Source organism: Leiobunum rupestre, chromosome 9, assembly GCF_980474605.1.
Source record: "Leiobunum rupestre chromosome 9, qqLeiRupe1.1.hap1, whole genome shotgun sequence".
Lineage (NCBI taxonomy): Eukaryota > Metazoa > Arthropoda > Arachnida > Opiliones > Sclerosomatidae > Leiobunum > Leiobunum rupestre.
Window position 1 is genome coordinate 8,153,179 of NC_143392.1, and position 26,136 is coordinate 8,179,314.

Here is a 26,136-nt window from a genome sequence, read left to right on the forward strand (position 1 = left end):
GGCAGTCGCTAGCCGCCGAAAAGCTCGCTAAAACAATGGCGGATTGTGTTACGCAAAGAGCTCAGGAAATAAATTGAGAAGTAAACCCTTTTAACCTTCTCTAATAAGATAAATAATACAACACGATAGGTCAGAATATTTTTAATTATTTAAATTTGAGTTTCTAGCTCACTATCGGTTTCCGAAAAATGTTTTTGTCAAATTATTGTCAGAGCCAAGGCCTAACCACAATCATGATTTACGAAACACTAAAATAAGCCAGCCACTCTTGGCAACTTTACAGGTAAGAATAAATTATAATAGGGAATCTTATACATTACTTCTTGGGTGTATTCTTATCCTTGGTTTATTTATAGATCCTTATTTGCTGGTAGTGTATGCACTGGGTTTTAACTAATGAGTCAGTAATGACATGGTGAATTGGTTCCGTGCATCAAAGATCTTTAGCTATCAACCAGCGTTTATAACAATTCATCTAACAAGAAGAAACCTTTCCTCAGGTAGACTAGGAGTTGCGATAAAAGATGTATTGGAATAGTCAAGTTTATTTGGCATGCATCAAGAGCTTACCGAGCCAATTTGATGTATTACCTTAAAAGTGTTTGTCAGTTATTTCTACACGCTTATATCATTTGTTACAATTTATACCTTGACTAGGCTATGTAAATGCCAGATAATTAGGTAAAACAACAACTTATATCAAAAAGCCGGACCATTGTTTTACATGTGATCAATTACGATATTTAGTTAGAAATTGCTTCATGACAATTACCAATTTTTGCTTTTTTATTTATTGATTTATTTTATAACTAGATTTATTTTAATTGCTATAAGCTAAGTTTTGAAAAAAATATTTTCCCAAAAAACAAATGATACGGCTCATTTTCTAACAGAGAATTCTTTTCGGAAAATGTTGGCTTATAATAGTAATTAATCCTATTTTAATTCGTTATTTTATTGGTGTACAAACCATATTTTAAAAATAATAAAACCATGAAACTGTGTTAAAAATGCAACAAATCTAATAAATAATATGAGTAAGAAAATTATATAATCAGAAGAAACTAATTTTCATGCACTATTTTATTGCTTTTAAAAAGAGTTTGGATAATCTCTCATTCTTCAGAAACTGATTTGCTGCGTTTCGTGGCTATACTATATAAATATATTTTAATAAAATAACGGATTTAAGTATAAAAATTCTAAAACCTAACAATAAAATTAGAGTAAGATAATTATTAATTAGAAGAGCCAGGCTTTCATCGTCAAAATACAAGCCAACCATAACCACGTGATAGTTTTTTACGTCAAAAATCAAGCTCTCCAATTGGTCCGTGACTTTGATGTAAAAATTCGGAAAAATAACAGCGTCGTCGATTAACAGGAATCGCAAAACGTCTCTGCACCAGTCCCTAAAAAAACCTTCTAAGGCGCAGCAACAAAGGTTTTGATGGGTTTTGGTATCCACTACGAGAAAGTTTAGATTTATCGTAATTTTTACACTTACTATACACGCAGTATTTTCCCTATTCAAAATAGCTAGCGAGTCGCGGAGTTTTGCCTCTAGATGGCAACAGCTAGCGTTATACAAGGATGCGGTCCCCACTTCTCAAGCCAGCCCATCCAGCCGTTGTGGGACACTCCTGTCACGAGCCAGGTATACAAGTTCACCTCAACATTTCGTATCATCTCTTGTATTATCCTTGATTAATTGCAAACAAATAAAGAGACATGTAAATATTTATATATCAATATTCAAAAGAAGTCGCGGCAGTAGCTTGAAATTAATATTTGTCCATATATTAAGTTAGCATAAATTGATCACAAGTACTACTATATTTTTAGGCTCTCCAACTATCCGGCACAGCGAAATGCAAATGCTCAAGTGGAGAACTGCTGAGCCTCGTTTCCGTGGATGTTCAGCGTGTAACAAACGCGTTTTCTCAACTGCATTACATCATATCACTTCCTTTTCAAGTCACGCTGGTCTCTTACTTTGCTTATGTTGCCATGGGAGTTTTCGGCTTGTACGGAATGGCTTTCAACTTCATTGGCATTATCTTCATTTCCATTTTGATGAAAATGAAAAAGAATTTTGAAGTACGTATCTTTCTAGCCACGGACACAGCGCGCGATAAATTGGTTCGTTTCTTGGTTTAAAACTGTTGATAATTATTTTAATGCCAGTTTATGCCAAGCAGCTCATACGAGCCTTAGATAACAAATAGTATTAGTCAGGGTGTTTTATTTTTTGATAAAACAGGATACACGAGAACGATGCAGTACGCGTAGATTGCGGTCCTTAGTATTTTTACCGGAGCTGTAGTCTACTCCAATCACATTTTCTTCTTCGTGTGTTCTGGTTTTTCACAATCTTGAACATAAAATGGTTTACAAGTCAGAACTAATAGCCAACCCTCTTCGTTTTGCGAAACCGAATCGGGTTTCATCGCAACTGGTTTTGGACACACGATTAATGAAATCGGTTTATCACTTTCTATTTTTTGATTTAAAATGTCGTGTAACCGTGGAGTCTGTGCCGTTAGAGTTGCCATATGTACGATCCAGATCGTATTTGTACGATAATTGAAGCCTCGGTACGATATAAAAATCCGAAGGCTGGATCGTACGGCAAAAATACTATCATACGATAAAATTCGATCCAATGCACGATCCGTGTAAAAACTGTTATATTTCGAACGAAAAACTTAATATATTTCTAAAAATTGCGGTGACAATTGATCTTAATCAAAGGTTATCTCCCAGATTCTGGACTCCCACTTCGAAACACGCTATCACGGTTTGTTGGGGGAGTTATTATTGTCGCCACGAATCGGAAATATTTCCAAAATATTTTATCACGTGCTAAAGTAGACGACATAAAAGGTTTAACTGCGGAGTGGTTTTCAGCCGTACGATCCTTCTTAATCTAGTACCATCCAAATCCAAACTTGATACGATAATCTAACGCTTGGTATCTGGCAACCCTGGCCGTTACCCAAATATTTAAAAATATTAAAGACATAACGCGACAATCCGTACACAATGCGTTTTCTCACTGCGTCAATTACGATATAACAATTGCACGTTTTAAGGTTCAAATTAAGGTCACTTATAAAAACACCAGCGGAACATTTAAGGGAAATGTTTAGCTGCACCGTGAGGCCATGAATGGACAGAAATACGAAAAGACTCTTAGGTTAGGGTATACATATTAAACTGAGATAGAGGCAATAAGGGACATAACAGACCCCATGAGCCATATATTTCTGTTATATTATATTGATGTCATAAAAGTGATATCACCGAATGCATTGTTGTTTCTTTAAAATGAAACGTCTTCCTAAGTACGCTCTACATACATGTCGTAACAGACCGTTATTTATTATATTTTTTTGATAAAAACTTATGGTGACGGACAGAGAACTTAGACACCAAAAAACAGACCGTTATGTTATTGGTCAACTATTCCAGTCTATGGCATATACGATTGCCAATCTTAATTCTACAATCTACCGAAACTAATATTTTGTACTTCGCGAAGTCTTTGTTTCATAAATTTAAAATTTTATGTTTCATAAGTTGAAATTATAATTATCCACGTTTGCTTACCATAGAGTCATTTACAGGTGTTGGCTGGTTTATTTTCATTTATTTAACAAAAAGAAATCTTGCAGCTAATTAAATCTTGAATTAGCCACAAAGTGACTATGTTTAGTCTTTTTGGATTAATCGGTATCGTGGAACATCACAAACGCATCTCTGACACTACACGTACTGATGCGTCTTCCACCATAACAAGTACTAAACCGCCAATAACAAAACTCAAAACAACTTGAAGAATAGTGTTTACACTCCAAATAGTCTACGAATAATTTCATCGATATAAATTACAGACAACTACGAATATTCTATTTTATAAATTGTAACATTTAAGCAACACTAATTACACTACATTCTGGTTACTTATCAATGAAGAAACAAGTTAAAAGCTATTCTAGGTTTTCTAACCTTAAATGACGAAATAATTGCCCTGAATTTAAACTATTATTTGATTAATTTAGGGTTGTTATTTTTAATTATGCAGACAATTTAGTGAATTTAAGGTGTTGCTTTGATTTTCTTTGATGCTCCTATTTAATATTTCACCATGTTGTCAGTTTATTGGATATCTGAGGTTACGAACGACATTTAGCCAAATAGCCGTCTTCCCCTTTTAACTATCATCTGGTTGATTCATAATTGTCATCCGCTACCTAAGCCTAATGTTTACAAGTGTTTAATTACTCTTACTGAGTCTCACAACCAGGCTGTAAATTTGGCCTAATATTAGTCTTTATTTCTTAATATTTCTATAATAAGGTATAAAAGTCTAACAAATATGGGATAATTTAAACATTTGAGAAGATTTGGAACAAAATAATTCCTAATCTGTTGCTTCCAATCTCTAAATGGTTTTGGAATATTTTTTACTCTCAACGAAATCTACGAATTCTCTATAATTTAACTATGAAAAGCACAAAGCCTTTACAAAATCAGATTTTCATTTGTAGGTTAGTTTTATGAAGGTAATGGTTCTAAGAGTGAAGAAAATGAGTGACATTTTGAACGGAATGAAAGTGTTGAAACTCTACGGATGGGATATGTCTTTCGAGAAGCACATTGAACAAATCAAATCGCGAGAAAATACGATTTTACGAAAGTTAGCCATTTTAAACTCCTTGTCTACAACGATTTGGCTTGGCCTAGCCTTTCCGGTAAGAATAAGCATTTTTTTAGCATGCCTTATTTTCTTTGCAATTTAAACAAGATGTCACGGACATTTGAGAACACGCAACTAATTTCATTTTCTTTCTATCTCTAACTGCTGCCTGGGACAACCAGACTACTTCTGAGTGCAAATATGTGTATTAAAATCAGTTAATGTAGCATTCACATTGTTAGTTAAAGTGAACGTTTACTACGCTACCGTGCCTTTTAAAGTCTGATATCTAATATCCCAAGATAGATGGTGCATGTTTATAAATATTTAATTGATACTAAATTCAAATATAACAAAAGCACGTACGCGGCCTTTGGGGACCTGCGAATTTACTATAAAGTCTATTGATGCAATTTTAGATTTTGTTTTGCACCAACAAGTGGTTGAAGTCATTTTCAATAAAGCATGCCTGTCTACAAAGATTAGTTATTTATTTTAGTAGGAAGTGTATTTTTGCCCCTAGTTTCGGCCATAGATTAGCCATTTCATTTATTTGGGTTAGTATTTTGTAGATCTAACCAGAAGGTGGATTTCTAGTAATAAGTTAAGGAAACTTAAGTAAATAGAAAATATTTTCATACATTCATGGGTGTTTTAAGAATTATTTCGTAAATAAAGTTTAATTTAAAAAGAATGAAGATTTCAAGGCAAAATCATCCAAATCACAGAAATGGCCAAATAAAATAATTATCAGCTATGCCGTTACCCAAGGCATCATCTTCGGCCCAAGTCAGGTAGTTAGCGTCTTTTAATGGATTTATATCAGGTTGCCGGTTTGCAATGCGTAGGTGGGTGGTGGCAGGGCCCTCAATAAAATTTTGTAAAATAAAAAGTGTTCTTGACCAGCTTGTTGAAATATTTCTCTTACGTCCCAGCTTTATAAGTATATTCTCCGCACGAGCGATTTGCACGCGCGCTAGAAGAAGCTATATTCCTCTGGTGACTGTAACGCGTGCTCGTAGACTTGTAAAAGTAAGAGACGTTGACGTAAGTGAACCACTTAGACAAGAAGGCCACGTTACTTTATAAAAAGAACTATTCAAGCGAGCCAACAGCTTCTTGCACTTACTATTACCTCAACAAGTTTTTATTTCTAACTCTGACGTTTCCATTCAGCCAAATTTGGGATTTTCTTATTAATTGATTTATCATTTACTATTTTAAACGAAACGGTTCAAGAGTTTTTACAATACGGCTACGGAGGCGGCTATATCTACGTGATTTTGATTCGCACGATTTACAAATTAAGAATTTGTGTAAACAAATTTACGTTATTTACGATATTTAAAAAACCCAAAGTTCATGAAAATCTAAAACGTGTCCCCATAATAATAAAAAAAATTACAAAATGACAGATTGCCTAAAATTTAACAAAAATCGCAAACAATATCAAATATCAAAAACTACCATAAATTTAAAAATTTTGAAAACATTTATAGTTATGGGTTTTTGTAAAATAAGCCTTTTTAAAGCTAATGTTTCATAAAATCAAAAGTGTTATCGCCGGATGAATTGTTTGGAGGGGAGACGAGAAGGTCAAATTTAAATGAAATTGAAAGTAGGGGCCAGCTTTGAAAGTTATTAACATTTTTCTTTACGTATTAATGATCTCTTAGGGATTTATTTTATCATTGGCGATGTTCACGAAAGGCAAAACCGTTGGAGTAATATCATCCAAAACCATTTTCTTTGCGTATAGGATATTCATCCAGAGTCGCGTGCTTTTTAAGTTCTTGCCTTCTGCTGTCAATTCTCTCATTTTGGTATGTTATTTTAAATATCTTCAATATTAATAAATATATATAATATATTTTTTGACTAGGCAGGCAATATAGTGTAGTGTAGTGTAGTGTAATGTTGGAAATGGGTGGGTGGAGTGTGTGGAATCTGGTCTTGTGTATGTTATGAAAATAGTTGATCAAACTTCAATCAAAAATTCGACCGTACAGACCATCATCAAAAGGTCATAAAATTTTATCAAATAATTTGAAACAAATTGTTTGATTTGGCTGGTCCAATATTTGATCAAAATGTGTTCAAAACTTAATCAAACATATTCGTTAGTGGTTTCAAGGAACATTATGAATGTTGTAAGTAAATTTAAACATTGTTTTTTAGACTTTGATAGATTCGGAAATTTAAAACATCACTTAAAAGATCATAGAATTTATATATTTTTACGAGAACCATTTTTATTATTATCCTCAGGAAACTTAGCAAAATCTTTTTGTATAATATAATACTGATTACGGCCAAATGAATAAACAATGAATATAAGTATTTTACAGGCTAAAGTTTCTCTCGAAAGAATAAGAGATATGTTGAAAAATAAAGAAATGGAAAACTACGTCGACTCTAGTCCTGGAAATCCAACGGATGAAGGTTATCTTTAACACGTTTCAAAATACACGCGGTTCTAAATATGAAAACTGTTTGTTCGAATTTCAGTAATTTCTCTGTCTGATGCATCATTTTCTTGGGAGGAAATTTTACCGACCATTCAACATATTAATTTTACAGTCACAAAAGGAAAATTTGTGGCAGTTATTGGAGAAGTAGGGTGCGGAAAGTCATCTTTGCTAAGTGCTCTTTTGGGAAATATGGAAAAACTCAAAGGGACAGTAACAGTTCAGGTAACTAACTATAGTTCCTACAGGCGACATTATGAGCAATTTCCAGCTAGGTTAATTATCACAAGAAACGTGGACTTACAATAAACAAGATGTCAAAGACAGTTCCGTACACACAATCCCGCTGATGTGTTAATCTTCACAGTCCGAATAAAACATTCATCCCTGTCCCAGATTTCAAAAATCACAGTCCGAATAAAACATTCATCTGTATCAAAATTCGCACCAGAAAATGCCCAACACAGTAAATAATCAAGCCCGGTATACAAAAAATCGCCCATATCAAAATTAGCTCCAGAGAGTCTCCAACAAAGCAAATAATCACAGTCCGATATAAAACATTCACCCTGTATCAAATTTCGCACCAGAAAGCGTCTAACATAGTAAATAATCACAGACCGATATAAATCATTCACCCTGATCAAAATTAGCAGAAGAATTTCCATAAAGTCCACAACACAGTAAATAATTACAGCCCGATATAAAACATTCACCCTGTGCAAATAAATCTTATCGAATCAGACTATTAAATGTCCCAGATTTCAAAAACCGCAGTTCAATATAAAACATTCACCCTGTCCCAGATTTCAAAAATTACAGTACTAATAAAACATTCACCCCTGTGATTTCAAAAACCACAGGATAAAACATTCACCCCTGTCCCAGATTTCAAACTCACAGTCCGAATAAAATATTCACCCTGTATGAAGATTCGCACCAGAAAATGTCCAACATAGTAAATAATCAAACCCGATATAAAACATTCACCCTGTATCAAAATTAGCACCAGAATTTTCTGTGCAAAAAAATCGTATCAAATCAGACTATTAAATTGAAAGAAAAAAATTCATTGCAACGCCATTCTTATTCACTGGACAACCACCGTGTATAGCAAAACAAAATAGTAGCAAACGTGAACTTAACACAGATAAAATAATTTACAAAGAACACGTGAAATAAATAAGAGTCTAGTAACACCTAGTTGATACCTCTTTAAAAGCTATCTGGTTTATCTTGGGTGTTGCGGGAAATTTGAAATTCGATGAAATTTGGATTCTGTCCCATTGGAAAGTGCAAATGACCATCTTCTTGTTTTTCAATTTCAAAATTGTGAACAGTGGCAGCTAGGTTATAATAGTTCCCATCGATTGGCATATTTGGGGTTTTTGTAACGCAAACGGTTTAAGAGTAATAACGTGAAATCCGTTCAAATTTTAATCGCCAAGAAGCGGGAGGGGGGTCCACTAAGTTGGGCAAATGACTAACTTCTTAGCAAGTTAAAAGGAACCACCTATGGACTGCATTGTACAGGACGAAAAATTGGTGAATATGTAGATAAGTCCATAATGAAAAGGGATAATAAAGCTAAACCCTAAACAAATTTGAAGAAATTTAAAAACTTACTAATAGCTCGTACCGATAGGTCTTCGAGCGGATGAAAACGCGAAACTCGGACCAAATAGATCTTCGAGTGAATAATTAAATTAAATAAAATAAAATAAAATAAAATAGCCAGAAAATCCAACGGTAGACCGGTTTCGTCCTATTTGGGACTCGTCAGTACCGTGCGGGAAATCTGGCTTGCCTAATATTTAGGCTTAGTTTCTCTATTCGGTGTTATAGTCGCAAGCCAGATTTCCCGCACGGTACTGACGAGTCCCAAATAGGACGAAACCGGTCTACCGTTGGATTTTCTGGCTATTTTATTTTATTTTATTTTATTTAATTTAATTATTCACTCGAAGATCTATTTGGTCCGAGTTTCGCGTTTTCATCCGCTCGAAGACCTATCGGTACGAGCTATTAGTAAGTTTTTAAATTTCTTCAAATTTGTTTAGGGTTTAGCTTTATTATCCCTTTTCATTATGGACTTATCTACATATTCACCAATTTAACTTCTTAGCACCCGATTCAAAAATAATTGAATGGCGACGAGGGTTTTCTAAGTCTAATCGACCGACGTATCGTTTGATTTTGTAATGCAAACGGTTCGAGAGTAATCAAACGAACGAACGGCGGCGGCGGCGGACTACACTGTACGTGAACCTAATACAATACGATCCCTATATACATAGGGATTGTGTGTAAAAATGGATGCCAGCTTTTGGTCAAGTTTCGAAATAATAATTTTAACAAACTTTTCTCTAAGAACCCATTACTTTTAAAATTATTTTGACTTACAAAAAGTGGCACTCTTCAACTACTAAAAAATGTCTGAAATAGTCATAAATTTAGTATCGAATGCATATGGAATATTTCTTCCCACTTGATAAACCATTTTTGGATGACAAAGTTGATGTAAAAGATAAGGCTTTTATTATTATTTCATTGCTATTACAGGGTTCAATTGCTTATGTTCCGCAATTGCCTTGGATTTTGAACGCTTCGGCAAAGGAGAACATAATTATGGAAGAAACATTCGATAAAATCCGTTATCAGACTGTTGTAGACGGCTGTGCTCTCTCGCAGGATTTTAAAATTTTACCCGCAAACGAAGAAACGGAAATTGGAGAAAGGGTATTGAATACATTATCAGAAATAAACTTATTCTTGCTTAGAGGTTAACGGCCCTGTTAATTGAGAATCGGCTAAAAGCACTACATTGGATATAATTTGTATTGTAAATTTGGAAACGAGACCATAACGAGACTACTAATCGTAAAAAACCTCTAAAACCCCTATGGGATTCCTAACATTTCAACTATTTGACATGTCAACATTTCAAGTTATTTTTTGTTTAATTTATTTAGAAAATCCTTAAATTAAAATAGATAAAATAATTTATACAAGCGGCCGTAAAACTCTCGGGATAGCGCAGTTGAGAAAAAGCAACAAGGATAGCAGCGAAAGCTAGAGGGTTAGCTCGGATAATTGGTATCTATTTTCATTCATGTTCAGTCGCATCACGTGGAAATGATGTTAATTAAATAATATCCTTAATCATGATTTTTCTTTCAGGGAATAAACTTGAGCGGAGGCCAGAAACAGCGCGTGAGCTTGGCCAGAGCAGTGTACTTGAACGCCGATGTTTACTTGTTGGACGATCCTCTGGGCGCGGTTGACTCTCATGTCGGGAAACACATTTTCCAGAACATCATTGGTCCCCAGGGAATGCTCAATGATAAAGTAAACATTTCAATAAAACTGTACTGTTTTGAACTTTAATCACACTGAAAAGCACTAGCATTTGGACCCCAATTATGCCCTTGAAACTTAATGGCAAAAAGTATTCCATTGATGAGGTCTGAAACATCTAAACTATAATATGAATAATTAATCCTAAAATACATAACTAAATTAGTTATTGTCATTTTTTATATTATAAGTATTCATAACTAATATTTTTGTAACGTCAGCTTTTTAAATCGTTTAAAATTCACATTTATTTATAATACGTTAATTGAAACACATGTATAACTTACTTGTTAGTTGAAACAAATCTATGTTAACAGACGGTTAAAAAATGCAATACCCTCCTAAAATTTGCGAATTTAAATAAAAATTATTTGATATGAATCCACCACTGCTGAACTTTTAACGTAAGAAGTTTTTAAATTAAACTATATATCCTAAAACCTCACCTAAAAATATTTTTCTTTTTTTTCTTTTATTAAAATTTAGACTCGAATTCTCGTGACTCACAATATTGGGTTCTTGGCAGATGTGGATGAGATATTCTTCATGAAAAACGGCCAGATCATCGAGAGAGGTTCTTGCGATGAACTTCTCGCCAGAAATGGTCCGTTTAAAGATTTCTTCTTGACTCATAATAATTTAATGAATGACGCAACTTCTACAAATACTCAATATCCTTCATCCATGAAGTGCATTCAAAGGTAAAAGATCTTTTTAAACCATAATAAATCCATTGTTCTTGATCTCTTAAAATGATACGTCCCTTCAGTTGAAGTATTTTACAAGAAATGGTGACGTCACGATAGAAGTGTTATAAAAATCTATTCTCCTTTCCATTCCCCTAAGAATCCAAAATCGTCATCACTAAGGGCGCGTAAAAATTCTAAGAATTCTTCCCTTGATAGTGAGAATTCTCACTTCTCAAAATCTTGACGGTCCTTCTCACAGGAAGTGACGTAATCTCTTCTCAAAATTGGCAGCTAATATTCTAGTCAGTTTGCTTGATGCTAAAGAAAATAAACATAATCATATTTCTGTGGACGAAAATTAATTTCAGAGAATAAGTTAATTTCCGATGAAATATCTCCATTTAAATTATAAATCAAATGTTTTCTCCCTTTATATATTGTGTAAAAATTATATTTATTATCAAAGGCTTAGTTTTGAATGTTCGTGGCATTCTCGTAAGCTGCCATCTTTTGAAGAATCTTTTTACAATTGACGCTTTTTAGCGAGTTCTCACGGATATTAAAATTTTCACGAAGAGCTCTTCTCAAGAGAAGAATTCCTTCTTACTTCTAAGAATTTTGACGCGCCCTAGGCAAAACATTTTCCGTTTCTGGATTTCTAGTCTAGCCAAAGAAGTCAACTGCAATCTATACTTAAGCCTAACCACGTCAACCAGTTGGGGTGGTAAAGTGCTTAGAACTTCCGCTTCACAGTGTAAGTGTATGGAGCTAAGAAGGGCTTGCCAATACAATCCTACGCATTGTAAGCCAGCCTTGCCTCATTATTAATTTTTATTCTAATAATTGATCTTTATTGAACAAATAATAACTAGGTTTGGTTGCGTAACGTTTTCCTATAGAGGCAAGTTTATTTTTTTCTGAATAATAAAACATGACGGCGACCAGTAAATTAAAACTCCTTTTGGTCTAATAAATTTTTTGCGGAGGTCTTACAAATTTCAAAACCAGCTTATTTTTGTATGTCCCAAGCAGCATAGACCATATGAAATGTACTTTGTATGTTCCGACGCTGATTCGGTATTTTTGAATCGGTTTTATTGGAGCGTCTGTTAAAAAATAATTACTGTTTTCTTAAAATTCGAAAATTTGATTTTTACAATTTTACGCGAGAGTTTATGAAATACGTGTTTTAAACATTTCATTAACCCTTTACACTCGTGTAATTTAGAAAATATTTCATTAATAACCTGGAAACTTCGTTTTAATTCTTAAGATAAAATTCAGTTTGGGAAAACCATTTAATGTTTTATTGTTATTTGATCTGAAATGCCGAGAATGTTATAATCGACTTAATTTGGATTAAATCACAGCTCGTTTTTGAAAATTATAAAACCATATTAATTATGACGACCGGTAGCAATTTGTACCACTTTTTTTGAAGATTGGCTTTGTTTTATTTTATGAACGATCCTTTTGCGAGTTGAAGATGTTTTATTTCAACATTTCTAAAATTAAGCAAATTAAAACTAACGAACGACTGAAGAAGAGCCTCGGCTCGAAACGTCTTGTATAAAATAAGTTTTATCTTCTAATACCATGCCGTTTTCTCTGAATTAAACATAATTTCTACAAATAAAAATATTTGAATAATGCAGGTCTTCTTTCACTAACTTGGAAAATGGCAGCACAAGCGATAAAATAATGAGCGACGAGGAAAAGAAAAAGCTTGTGATCGCTGAACGAGTTTTCTTTGGAGATGTAAGATATTTCTTGACTCAATTAAATGAAAACCTAGATATTAATTTTTCGGGAATGTTTTTAACGTAGCTATATTTTACCTCAATTTAAAATCATAATTCGTGTTGGTATCATTGGTGAAGAACCAGACCCCTGAAGCGGGCAAGCGCCCGGTCGCCCCTATGGCCAGTCCGGGCCTGTGAAGAACCACGAAATTTTCATAATTTCAGAAAGCTGAAAGTCATGAAAATTGCTTAATGTGCAAAAATGTTGACAGTTCACTTAAATAACATTAACTCAAATATGCATTTCTATCTATTTAATTATTTAGGTAACATGGACTGTTTATAGAACACTCTCAAAAGAAATTGGGTGGTTTTGGCTGGCAATGATCATAATGTTTTTCATTGGCAACGTTGGTTTTACGGTAGCTTTAAGCTATTGGCTCACATTTTGGTGCAACGGTTCACACGTCAAAGAAAATACCAACATTGTTGTCGCTGCTCTGTTGGTGATTGGTCAAACTGCGTCACTTTTTCTTGTCGTATTGATTCTTTCCATTCGTGTGCTTCAAGCGTTAAAAAATATCCACTCCAAGATGCTGCACAGTGTGATGTTCTCTCCAATATCGTTTTTCGATTGCACTCCTTCTGCAAGAATCCTTAATCGATTTTCGAAAGACGTACAAGAACTGGACACGAACCTTACAACTAAAGCTGCGATGATTTTAAGCGTCGGAATGAACTTCGTGACTTTTTCAATTGCGAGTACAATTACTGTTCACGGAAATTGGTTTTTCGTATTAATTTTGTGTCTTCTTGCCGTTATTTTAAAGGTAAGCCATTTAAAAAATCATTGAAAAAATACAGGTTGTTGGAAATAACTCGGATTTCGTATTTAAGCTATTTACATGAAAATTTCAGTATAAATGTGTGTTGAACAATTGGTTTTTTTCATCGGTAGTTGGTAGACAAAAGGGTTTAATGAGAACATTGTAGCCGAACTTTACAGTTGATTAACTTCCTTAAAGCTTTTGCGTGAGCCTTTTTGCAATTAAATATATTGAAAAAAAACGGTGGATTGTGAACAAAAATAAGTTATTTAAAGCCACTTTGGCTTTAGGAAATGGCATTACACACTTAACCTTTTTACGCTTGGTCAAAAGTTCAAAACCGTTCATTGTCATATTTCCAGTACCAGAGGTCAATTCTAATGAACTCTTTGAAATGGCCTTTACCATCCTTTAAATATTGGCGCAGGAATCGGTTTATTTCTGGTACCACACGATATTTAAAAAACCCATAATCGTCTGCTCCAGATTAACAAGCGAACGTTAAGGACCTTAAGGTTGGAGCAAAATGGATGATTGCAAGGATCAACTTCTGGACCCTCGATCGCTCAAATTAATATTGTAGCTGATGAGAGCCCTTAACGGGTCGGAGTGTGCAATAAATGGTGGCTTTACCGGGGAGTCGGGGTCCGGCTCTTGAAACCCATAAGGGTGGTGGCGCAGTCACTGGGAGATGTTAGGTCCGTTCAAACGGTCCTATCTCCACCTCCGACTTCGGTCAGGTAGGGGCTGGTCACTGAGTTTCGGCTCAGGCTAAAGGAGAGGGTCCCGGCAAACTGGCCACCTCGGCGGATTGAGTAGACTGCTGTGGGGTGGCGGGCCTCCGTATAAGGGCACGGACTTTTGGAGTTCCACCGGGATCTTCGGTGGCAGCTGTGCTGGGTTATGCGGGCTGCTGTGTGCACATTGTTGCCCTTTAGGAGCTCTCTCCAAAGGGCTTGGCTCTCTACCTCCGTAGGATGCTGGCGTAATTGTCATAGCATCCACTCTTAATCCCACTGCTGTATGCGAAGTGGGAATTGGTCCACCCATTGCTGTACCTTCTGCTGGGTTGAGTGGCTTGCGTCTAAGGTGCGACCATCAGTAGTAGGGTTCTACTACCCATGCTGAATTTGTCAACTGTCCGGTCTGTGGACGTTGGCGTAGGGCACTTTGATGATAGACCTCCGGTGCTGTGGTTTCTGTTACTAGGTGCACCGGGCTATAAATTCTGACACACCGCAGCTGATGAGACGTTTCCCGTTAAGTATTTTCATGGTTGCCTAATAACAAATTTTATTTTCAGCATTATTTCAAAAAAGTCAACCTTCACTTGAAGCGACTGAATGCCAATTCAATATCGACGCTTTTGTCTCACTTCTCGGAATCAATCAACGGCGCTGCTGTCATCAGGTCCATGAAAGCCACTGAACGCTTCAAAGAGAAAACCTCAGAACTGCTCGACGTAAATAACTCAGTTGACTACTTGGAAAATACGACGATAAGGTAACAAAAATAATAAAGACCCAAGTTAAATATTGATTTTGTTTGTAACTATCTTCGCCTACAAAAAATCTCTGGTGAAAGGTTAAATTATATAAATTGGGTTTCGTCACGATCATGTGACGTCCTCTAATAGCTTTACTTTTGTGACGAAGAATAAGGAACAAGCAGTTATTTCAAAATCGTGCAAAATGTCACTTTATTAATTTAACCAAAATAATGACTACTGATTTTTTCTTCTAAACTGTATAGTTGGTGTATTGTCCGAGGCCACATTAGCAATGCCGCAGTCTTCTTGGTTTTTGGAACATTTCTGGTTTGGAAAGCCCGATATCTATCATCAAGTGAAGTGGGATATACTGTTGTGTGTTTATTAAATGTAAGTAATGAGTTACATTAACAAGCGAAATGTAAATATTATATTTTGGATTGGGAAGTACGAAAATTTGATTAAACAAAACTCTTTCAGTCATGGGTTGAAGGTAACGGTTTTGGGGAAATGCCTAATATTCAATTTTAGCTATTAATAATATTAATTTATTTTATATTTATACCCCAGAAGGTACAGAATTATTAACTCCCCGTTCGCCAACACGGTAGATCATCTCGACATAGAAGTAGACAATTGTGGGACTTTATTTCCGATAAAAAGTTGCAATGGCATGTATACATGATTACGTGTCTAGGCGGTCCGGTCCTTAAGGTGCAACGATGTGCAATAACGGATGGCTTTACCGGGGTGTCGGGATCTGGCTCTTGTAACCCATAAGGGCACTGGGAGATGTTAGCCGTGGCCAAAGTTCCTATCTCCACCTCCAACTTGGGTCACGTAGAGGCCGGAAACTGAGTTTCGGTTCGGGCTAACGGAGAGGGTCCCAGCATCGCTGGCGCTCCTGCGGAGTCGGTTTCTAGCTGCGCGGTGGCTGGCTCTGTATTAGGCGCATTTCCCTTTGCTTTCCCGCCTTTTGGATGCCCACAAGGATATCCGGTGCCAGCTGCGCGGGTGGTGCTGGGTTGCGGTGTGCCCATCGTCCGGCCTTTTGGTACCTTTCTAATGGGCGTTATGGCTCCCGTTCTATGTAGTTTTGGGATTCAATAGCATCCGGCCTCATGCCGACAGTTGTGTCCGAAGTGGGGAGTGGTCGACCCATTGCCGCGCCTTTTATAGAGTTGGGTGACTGTCAGCAGTATGGTCCTCTCGCTGCCTATGGGTGTTTCGTCACCCATCCGAGCTGTGGATTCTCGTAAAATGCATTATGATCAGACTACCGGTGATACAGAATGAATTTATATCATATGAAATGCCGCTTTAATGTCGATCCTGGTCGGGTTTCAAGTAACCCGGAGACACCCGAATACCCCATTTTTCTTAAAAACTACTTTTCATGGTATATTTATGGCGAGGGAACGTTTCAGAAAGTCTTAAATGTCTTACTGTTTGATTGAACAAAAAAAGTATTCTTTGGTACACTGAATAGTGGTACTTCATTTAGAAATGGCTCCGCAAAAGCTATTTTAGGTAGTACCAACTTGTTTTGTTCGTGGCGTAATATCTAAGTTTCAATTGACCTCTTTCGATGAAAGAAGTTTTATTTGTAGGTTCGGGGGTATGCTCTACAACTTTCTCATTGAGACGTTTTGTCTGACGCCCATACGTAAAAAAAAATAATATTTTCTAAACTACGCATTCCTTTTACGGTATAACAAAATTAAGTTTCTTTGTCAATAAATATATCCTAAAAATTCCCTTACTCAAGATTTAATAGTTTTTGAGAAAAACGCCCTGGCCCATTGCCCCGAGACACTCTGTATATCAAATGAAACTGTATATTTAGCAAAAGCACTTCAAAATTTTCTTAGACTTCAAGTCAACATACAGGGTGTCCGGAATTGCTCTGACTGAGAATTTTTCTCAAAAACTACAAGAGTTAGACGCGAAATTTTTATGGTATTATTTTTAATATGGGAACGATTTACATTCAAATTTTCAGAAAAAAACGGAAAAACCTTTCACGTTTTTCAAAAATTTACTTTTGGCGGGAAAATGCTAGAAGAGCACTTTGAATGAGAAAGTTGTAGAGAATTATCGAAAATGTATAAAAAAGTTCATTTCATTGAAAAGGACCAATTTTTCACGGAGATACGAGGTGATTAAAAAAACAGCTTTTCATAGGAGGTAATAGTTTTTAGAGATTTGTACGGCAATGTAGGAAATGGCTTAAATGGTTCATTTGTTTTAAACAAAAGAATATTTTTATTTGTCCAAATGCACAAAAATTAAAAGTTAGCCGCGATACAGGTTTCAGCACAATGGGCCATCTCTCGAATTGGGCGTGCAATCATATCAGGAGTGAGAAGTCCGAAGACTGCAGTGATTCGTTGTTTTAAATTTTCGATGCTCGCAACAGGCGTCTCGTAAACTCGTTCTTAGATGAAACCCCACAAGAAAAAGTCCATCGGCGTTTGGTCTGGAGACTTCGGAGGCCATTGAACGGGAACGTTTTCACCAATCCAATGCTGATAATATGCGCCCCTAGAACACCAAGCGAGACCGTCAGGATACTCTTCAAAATTGTTAGAAACCAACAGTATAAAGTTCAAACTTTTAATTTTTATTACACACTGTTTAAAGAAAGTAACATAATCACAGAAGGATTTGTTTTTTTTTTAATTATTCCAAATAACGATTTCGCGCCTTCATCTTAGAAAATTTGTCAATTGTTTCATCCCAGCTAATGCTATTTGGAATATCAGATTCCATAGAGAGTATAGCTAAGGAATTAAATCTATCCTGGTGGATTGTGGAACGTAAGTAATTTTTGACCCTCTTTAGAGTTGAGAAGGATCTTTCCCCGAACAGTTAGAGAACGGGAGGCATAAAAATACTTAAGATAATTTCGATATTAGGAAATTAATTACTTAATTTCTTCTCTACTAAATTGTTTGAGATTTACCTAGCTGTTAGATTTTCTAACTCCAAACCTATTCAACCTAGCCTATTCAACCTCTCGCGCTAGGCCTTCATCAACTGCTATTGTTTTGCGTTTTCTTCCTAGTTAATTCCATTTGTATATTCGTTTTTTCCACACAAAGCCTCGGCTTCGATTTGAAAGTGGCCAAACTCATACCGCAGTGAACTAACTAACGTATACTACGAGCGAGTGATATAAAGACGTTACAGTTGATAGTCCTACTTCCTCTCCTTGAAGAGTCTTGCTAGTTGAATTAATTTGATTTAGCACTGGAGTCCAAAGAACGACCATAAAAGCTATTTCCAAAGTGCACATTTTGTCTAAAAGAGATTTAGCTTCATGGCGTGTTTCTGCTTGCTGCTTTGCGTCTTCGTTTGCCATTTCAAGTAACATTTCCTTAATTTCACCGCATCCACAGTAAAGGGAACTACACGCGTCTTCCCTGGCTGATCACCTTGTATTCGGAAGTGATTTAATGGTTTTGGCTCCGTTATTATTTTTTAAATGACTAGATGGCACTTCCCATCGGTTAGTTGAGCAGGGGAAAAATACGATAATTACCTACCAAAAAAGGGCGCGCGACGTGGTGTAAATCGGGAAGTAGCGACTCTCTCGCTGTCTACGGCGGGGGGGGTGTCAAAAGCTGTTTTAAAATGGGGTAAAGTACTAACAATACTTAAAAACTTGTAGCAGACCTCCAAATTTCCTACTAAAAATATAGTGACGTCACAGGATATTATTAATTAGTTTCGCCCCCCCCTCTTAATCCGGCCCTGTGCTGAACAACAGCTCGAGGTTGTTGGGGTGGTGCACCGTTATGTTGGTACTATAGTCGTCTGTAAGTGGCCAGTGGAACGTCTAACGCGCCTGCTACTTAGTTATGCAAAATCTCCAAGTATTTCTTGTCTATTAAGATGATTTTAAAGAAAAATGTAACGATAACTCGATATCCGGGCAAACCTGCACAAACATTAAGTATAAATGGTTGTTGGTGATGGTGAGGGAAACCCCAGTGTCATCACTCCACATGTGGTTATTTTGTCTTTTGGCCCATGTCTCGCAAAGGAACACTCGTCGGTCACCAGAAGTTGATTGAGGAAATCATATCGATGTCCCGTATCACTTTCATGCAGAGCTTGATGGAGGGTCACTCGAAACAGGTGGAAGTGGTGATTGCGTAGAGTGTTCCACACGTAGTACCTTGAATAAACTAAGATCGTCACTTGGGCATCTAACACTTGTTTGAAGATACGTGGTAAAGTAAGCCAGAATGGTCACTTCCATGTTGAGGTTTTGACGACAGGCTCCGTGGAACCTGGGATTGACGTCTCCGTTGTCGTGGAAGTATCGAACAGCTCCAAGAACGGTGTTGTGGTGTGGTCTCCTGTCAGGATAGCGAATACTAAACAAATCACTTACTCTAAGAGCATTACGATCCGCATCTCCGTAATACAAGTCTACCATAAAAGCGCGCTGCTCACGATAATTAAGTGCCATAATTGATTCGTTAGAGAATGGTTTTAAAACGGAAGGATTTCGCTTTTAAAAATAGTATTTTGAACAAAAGCAAAAGGAAATCTTTTATTGGTAGGTCTAATATTTAAAAGAAAATTGAGACCTCAACTAGTAGGCCACAAATAATTTTTGGATGGATAAAAATATCCTTTTGTTGAAATTAAACTTGAAAACAAATTAACCTTTTACGCCATTTCTTACATTTACGTACAAATCTCTAAACACTATTGCCTCCTATGAAGAGCTGTTTTTTTCATCACCTTGTAAAAATTAGTCCATTTCAATGAATCCAACTTTATTGTACATTTTCGATAATTCTCTACAACGTTATCATTCAATGTTTTCTTCCAGCATTTTCCTGCTAAATTGTTTTTGAAAAACGATTTTTCTGAAACATTTTATGTAAAGCGTTCCCATATTAAATATAGTACCCTAAAAATTTCGCAACTCTAACTCTTGTAGTTTTTGAGAAAAATTCCCAACACATAGTAAAAATATTATTGTCGTGTTGTTTGGTCAGGTCAGTCTTTCCAATCGAACCTAACATCTGAGAGAAATAGATAAAGTAGGAAAGAGAGAGAAGGCGAGAAAATAAGACCAAATTTCAATTAAAAAGTGTAACAAACATTGCAACATGTAAAGAAATTAATTTTATGCCTATACTGTATATTCAATTAATTTTTCTCGAGTTTTCTTAATTCAGGCTTTGAGTTCCTTCGCTATGATACCCTTACTTTTGACCACTTTGGATACATCGATGATATCCGTGGAGCGCATTCTGGAATACGGGAAATTGAAATCAGAGGTAAATCGTTAAACTTTCTGGGTACTTCGAAAAAATCGGAAATGTTGTATTACATTATATTATATTTGAAATCACAATTATCATAACATACCAGTGGAATGTTTCTTGACGTATGATGATAATAAAGTAACAGGTTTCATTGTCAAATTTAAAAGATTTAAAATTGAATCTTCTACACAGTGGGATAGATGAAATTTGATCTTTCAGGGATTGATATCATTATTTATCAAAGATAGTATGTACTTTTTGAATTTTCCCAAAACAGGCTCCTTGGAAAAAAGAGAAGCAAATAATTAAGCCTTCGTGGCCGGACATTGGGGAAATCTCATTTTGCAACTACTCCACGCGTTACAGACCAGGACTGGACCTCGTTTTAAGAAACATTTCGTTCACCATCAAACCAACTGAAAAGGTTCTTACAAACTCTTAATCTTTTTTTCATATATACACAATTGTTATAACAAAAATGCGGGGTAAATATATCCTGGGGTCATGGAACATTAAGAATTTGGTGGACCTTGAACCATGTTTTGAAGTTCATTCAAAATAAATTTCGAGAGCGACTGAGTTACATTTCGAAAAGCATTCTTGCTCACAATTTATGATCAACTGACTAATTCGATTAATGAGAAGCCCAGATATTTCAATTTAAAAACAAGGACACAAAAGAAATATGGTCCATGTGGGCATACTAAAGATCAAATTCGTTTGAAAATGACACGTGGGACCAAATAAAACGTATAAGGAGGATACAATGAACGAGGACATTAAGAAATTTATAATTTTCAACTTTCCAGGTCGGCATTGTTGGTCGTACTGGAGCTGGAAAGTCGTCTATCACATTGGCTCTCTTCCGACTAATTGAACCAGTCAGTGGACAAATTGTGATAGATGGCGTTAACATCTTTGAACTAGGGCTGTTCGATTTGCGCTCCAGACTGACCATCATTCCCCAAGACCCGATTCTCTTTTCTGGAACTTTGCGGTCAAACGTGGACCCTCTCGAGAAGCACACGGACCAGGAGATTTGGCTCGCCTTGGAGAGAGCTCATTTGAAATCAACTGTTCTAAATTTCAAGGAGGGCTTTAACTTCGAAATTACGGAGAATGGACAGAATCTCAGGTACCTCTGTTTAAATAAAAATTACCACTTGCGTAACTTAAGATAGCGGGCCTTCGCTATCTGTTGGCTGCCTACCGCCATAAATAATGTTTTTAGGAAAAAAACCTCCTTGTCGCAAACAATAAGGCTCATTATCCCAGACTGTGGCACTGGGTGAAAACTCGGAAAAACCCCTTCCGCGTAAAGTTCGCAAGTTCTCTCCCCAAACAGGTTTCCCTCGAGTTCTTCGGTTTCCTCTTTCTATAATAACGTGTAGAGGTTAACGATAATTGTAAGTGGAGGGAGCTGTTGGCTCGAGTGGCATGAATGGCTTGCTACAACCCTCCTACGCGTTGAAAACCGGCCACCCGTTTAAAGGCACTATAAGTCACTAGATGACTTAGGTATTAGTCTAACTCATTATAATTATTTGATTATTAGTAAAGAACACTTATCGCTCAAAAATGTAATAAGATAGTGAAACCCTGATATTGGTCATACATGATTCTGAGCCAATGGCAGAAGTAAAATCGACGTTGCATACCGTTCCTTTTTTTCTTAAGTTCTTTTTATTGCCCAACACAGTAATACAAACAATAGCTATATATACAAGAATCACTATACCGAATGCATACGAGAAGCGCGAAAAAATATGTATATAACATCAAGACTAGCAACAAACTAGAATAACCCTGGGTGTATTTATGTAAAGTATTAAAGATAAGGGGTGCGTCAAACCATAACCCCAGATACTTTGATGTCGCCGTTTTGAATATAACCGCACGGTGTATGGTATCAAATGAAAGCTTATTACGTCAAAAATTATAATATATAGAGAGCAGGCTAAGAGCGCATTAGCTAAGGCAATTTTTTAGGTTATAAAACGGTTTTCTATTACAGAAAGATAAATGTTTATTACGCTATTTTAATACAACAATAATGGTTAAATATATTTGATATCACATTTTTAGGAAATGAAATTTTTTAAAAGGGAATACACCTTTTAAAAAGAAAGTTCCGTTTCACTGTCATCATCTTCACTAGAACCTTCAAGGTCTTCGACATTTTCATTTCCTATGTACGAATTGTCACAGTTTTCTGGGTTGCCCCCCCCCCACGCGCACATTTCAGTACATTTAATTCGAGGAGCGTGGGAAGCACATTTACAGGGGGTTTGCAACGGCCACGTCCACAATTGCACTTAATAAAATCCAAAACGTCCTCTGAAGCGCAAGGAAGGTCGTACAGAACTGGTTGATAGGTACCATCTTGAACGAACCACCCGTAATTCTCTGGTGGTGGTAATCGGGGATGCGGTGTTATATCTCTTGCTTTGATAATGCACCCTACGTATTGCAGGTCTCAATGCTGCGGATGTACGTGGTAGTATTTCTCCATGCAAACCTTTTTTTTGAAAAAAGCCAACAACGAAGCTCGCCCAGGGTTGTTTTCGATACATTCTTCGTTGGTTTTAGATATACAAAGCAAACAAACTTCTCCAATAAACTGAATATTTCTTCTGTAATGTTTTCGCCTTCTCCAAGTGACGCTAATGCGTCCAGAATGTCCTCGTCCGCGTCTAAAAATGCTTTCCAAAATGACGTCTTAGCTTTTCCCGCGAACCAGCCAGTCACATCAGAACCGGATACGGCGTGAAATCCTGGAAGAGCCGACGACCTCAGTGACCCTAGTGCATTGTAATAGTCTTTCAAACGTATTACAATTTTTTTACACCGGTTCGAACAAATGTACTTTGAGAACAAAATAAAGGGTAGCGACGTATATCCAAAACTAGAACATCGGTATCCGGAGAGAATATGGACAATCTAGTAGCACCTCTCCTCGAAGAATATATAGCGTGGAGTATGAATTTAGTGTCTACCTCTTCGTGAGAGCTTTTTAAATCAGAGACATCAATGTTTGTAGATTTGGCTTCTTCTTTGTACGACACTATTACGTTTTTGTTTAAGATTTTACCTTCTTGTATTAAGGCATTTCCAATGAAAACTGTAAGTTCGTCTTTGGTTTTAACGTGAGACAAAAGTTTCTTTAAAGAAATATTTCGAATTTGGGTGTTCTTTTCAATTTTATATTGCTCAGGCGTTGTTCCTTTTTGTCTCCTCAAACGTGTAGCGTTTTTTAACGAGTTCTCTAAGTATGTGTCGAATACTACTTGAATCTCTGAGAATGTTCCATATTTAATAAAGATACCAGTAAGATTGAAACCACACCACCGGAGATCTATCATCAGAATGAGTAGGATGTGCTAACGTCTTTGAGGGTTTTCCATGTACAGGTAGAAAGGGGGTCGGCACCGGAAGTCCCCGCTTCCTTCCCCCTTCCGGCAGGTGGCGCCGGGGGTCGACATTTTCCTCCCCCTCGGGGTCATTGACCTCCGCAGAGTGGCGCGTGTACTGCGCGCTGATTGGCTGGCGCGCTGACCACGCGGTTACTACGCGTGTACGCGCTAATTGGCTGACTCGAAATTATTCAAAATGACGCTGATTGGTTGGTGTTTTGGCGCGAAATTGTTCAAAATGGGGTCAGTACTCCTTTAAAGGAATTCCCAGGATCGCTATACTCGGTCCCCGTTTTCCATTGTTAAAGTGGTGACAGGTTTGATTGATTGAGCAGGTGTAGAATGTACGAGGAATGCGCCGTTGCTAGGTTACCCCGCTCGCTGTTAGAGTATCAACAAATAAAATACCTTTAGTGACAATACCGAGAGAATCACCTATTAATTATGTCATCGAATTATTACGTCTAATTGAGGTCGCGCATTCGCTGGAAAAATGGCCGCGTTAGTGAACAATCCTTTTTTAGCGACGTAAAAACCGGTTCATTCCGCATTCGTTAAGTAATTATAATTTTTACAAATTGAATACACCTGTTAATAGGACTGTCACGCGATTATATTGTTCTTTCCCCCCTTACCTTGCCAGTATATAAGAAATCGCCCAACGGTCAATTTCGCAGAAGCGACGAACACCGCCCTCACTCTCCCAACGACTCAAGAAAATCAGCAAGATGGTAATTATGTTTTTGAAAAATTTTTAAGCGAGATTAGTTTTTAATCTCTATATGTCTTAGGCAGCCCGAGACGACATTAAGCTCGATTATGACACTCCCCCAACAGCACCAGTGAAGTTGCCCGAAGTATACGCTAGAAAATCAAAAGTCGGCGAAGTAATTAAAAAATTAAACCTCGACAATCATTGAACGAAAAATGCGAAGCGGGGAAAGGGGCTAAACAAGACCAAGAAAAATTAACAAAGAATACCACTTGACACGATATTGTATTAGAATTCTCCGAGCTCGGAGATTTGGGCGTTAAAATAGCGACCTTTGACCAAAAAATATATATAGATATAAGGCGTTACGCCACGCACGTAGCATCCAGTCGTCCGCAACCGACTAAACAGGGTGTATGCGTTAAACTAGAATCAGGACCCCAGCTTAAAGCAGCCTTAGAAGACGTCAAGGACCAAGACGCCGTTTACCTAATTGAGGGCGATAAATTAGAAATTCGCCATAGCCCGGCCACCGGTCACACTTGCTTGACCAAAAATTCTGGTTCCTCATTTGTAAAATCGCTGACCCTATACGGAAGAAGAGACATTCACGACGTCCTGCGGTTATTGAAGGAAGTGACTCAACGCTACGACGAAATTCGTAAATTACAATGACTCAAGAAGCCCCTCTCGATTTAAGCACCAGGTTTCGACCTGAGAACTATTATTCGGTTACTAAAATTATCTCTCGGACTTCCAAAAAATACAAATTTAAAACTTTAGAATTCAAGTGCGAGTTCAAAAACTTGGACGATCTCAACCACGCGCGAATAGAAACCCAATTAAACGAAATTTTCCAATCCTTATTAAACGAAATTAGCGATGAAAATCAGGGTTATAGTCGTATCAGAATAGCGGTCAGTTCGGACGAACTCGAAGAGCCCATTAATTTCCAATTTATGAATCTAAACGACTTGACGGCCCATAGAATTTTAAGCGGTATCGAGCAGGTAGCCCAGTCCCATAAGAATTTATACTTTGCAGTCCCCCTAAAATTCGACATAATTCTTCTGCAAGACACCAATATGAGTGGTATTCGAAAAAGTATTCGTAACAGGACTATAGAGTGCTTAGATTATTATATTGAACAGGGCAATACCTTTATCCCGATTCGCAATTCTGATAATCTGTGTTTTGCGAGGGCTGTAGCGGTAGGACATTGCCTCGCTCACTACCAAGAATTAAAAAATCCAAAAATTTTAATATGCATGATCTAACTTACATTCGTAATGTCAACCATCCAAAACAAAAAAGCGGCCTTGGCGTTACACAGATTATCAAAAGTTCCCCCAGGTCCTATTGAAATAAAAGACATTCCTAAATTCCAAAATGTCTTGCCAGATTATCAAATTATCTTACTCGATTCCGATTCCAATTTTGACCCAA

At 36.7% G+C, this 26,136-nt stretch overlaps 1 protein-coding gene across 3 annotated transcripts in view; it reads left to right on the forward strand.

Moving 5' to 3' along the window:
* The window catches only part of LOC149926422 (ATP-binding cassette sub-family C member 1-like), a 104,961-nt gene that overhangs the window by 47,580 nt on the left and 31,245 nt on the right, over positions 1 to 26,136 (forward strand). For 2 of the 3 annotated variants that reach the window (XM_090159167.1, XM_090159168.1), the window contains exons 10-24: positions 1,846 to 2,100; positions 4,554 to 4,757; positions 6,379 to 6,525; positions 7,051 to 7,144; positions 7,211 to 7,395; positions 9,733 to 9,909; positions 10,351 to 10,518; positions 11,014 to 11,228; positions 12,872 to 12,974; positions 13,285 to 13,788; positions 15,089 to 15,288; positions 15,538 to 15,664; positions 20,476 to 20,577; positions 20,843 to 20,989; positions 21,375 to 21,700. In XM_090159167.1, the coding sequence (XP_090015293.1) occupies positions 1,846 to 2,100; positions 4,554 to 4,757; positions 6,379 to 6,525; positions 7,051 to 7,144; positions 7,211 to 7,395; positions 9,733 to 9,909; positions 10,351 to 10,518; positions 11,014 to 11,228; positions 12,872 to 12,974; positions 13,285 to 13,788; positions 15,089 to 15,288; positions 15,538 to 15,664; positions 20,476 to 20,577; positions 20,843 to 20,989; positions 21,375 to 21,700 (2,954 nt within the window). The remainder of the gene's footprint in view (positions 1 to 1,845; positions 2,101 to 4,553; positions 4,758 to 6,378; positions 6,526 to 7,050; positions 7,145 to 7,210; positions 7,396 to 9,732; positions 9,910 to 10,350; positions 10,519 to 11,013; positions 11,229 to 12,871; positions 12,975 to 13,284; positions 13,789 to 15,088; positions 15,289 to 15,537; positions 15,665 to 20,475; positions 20,578 to 20,842; positions 20,990 to 21,374; positions 21,701 to 26,136) is intronic. The other variant, XM_090159169.1, reaches the window with a different exon arrangement.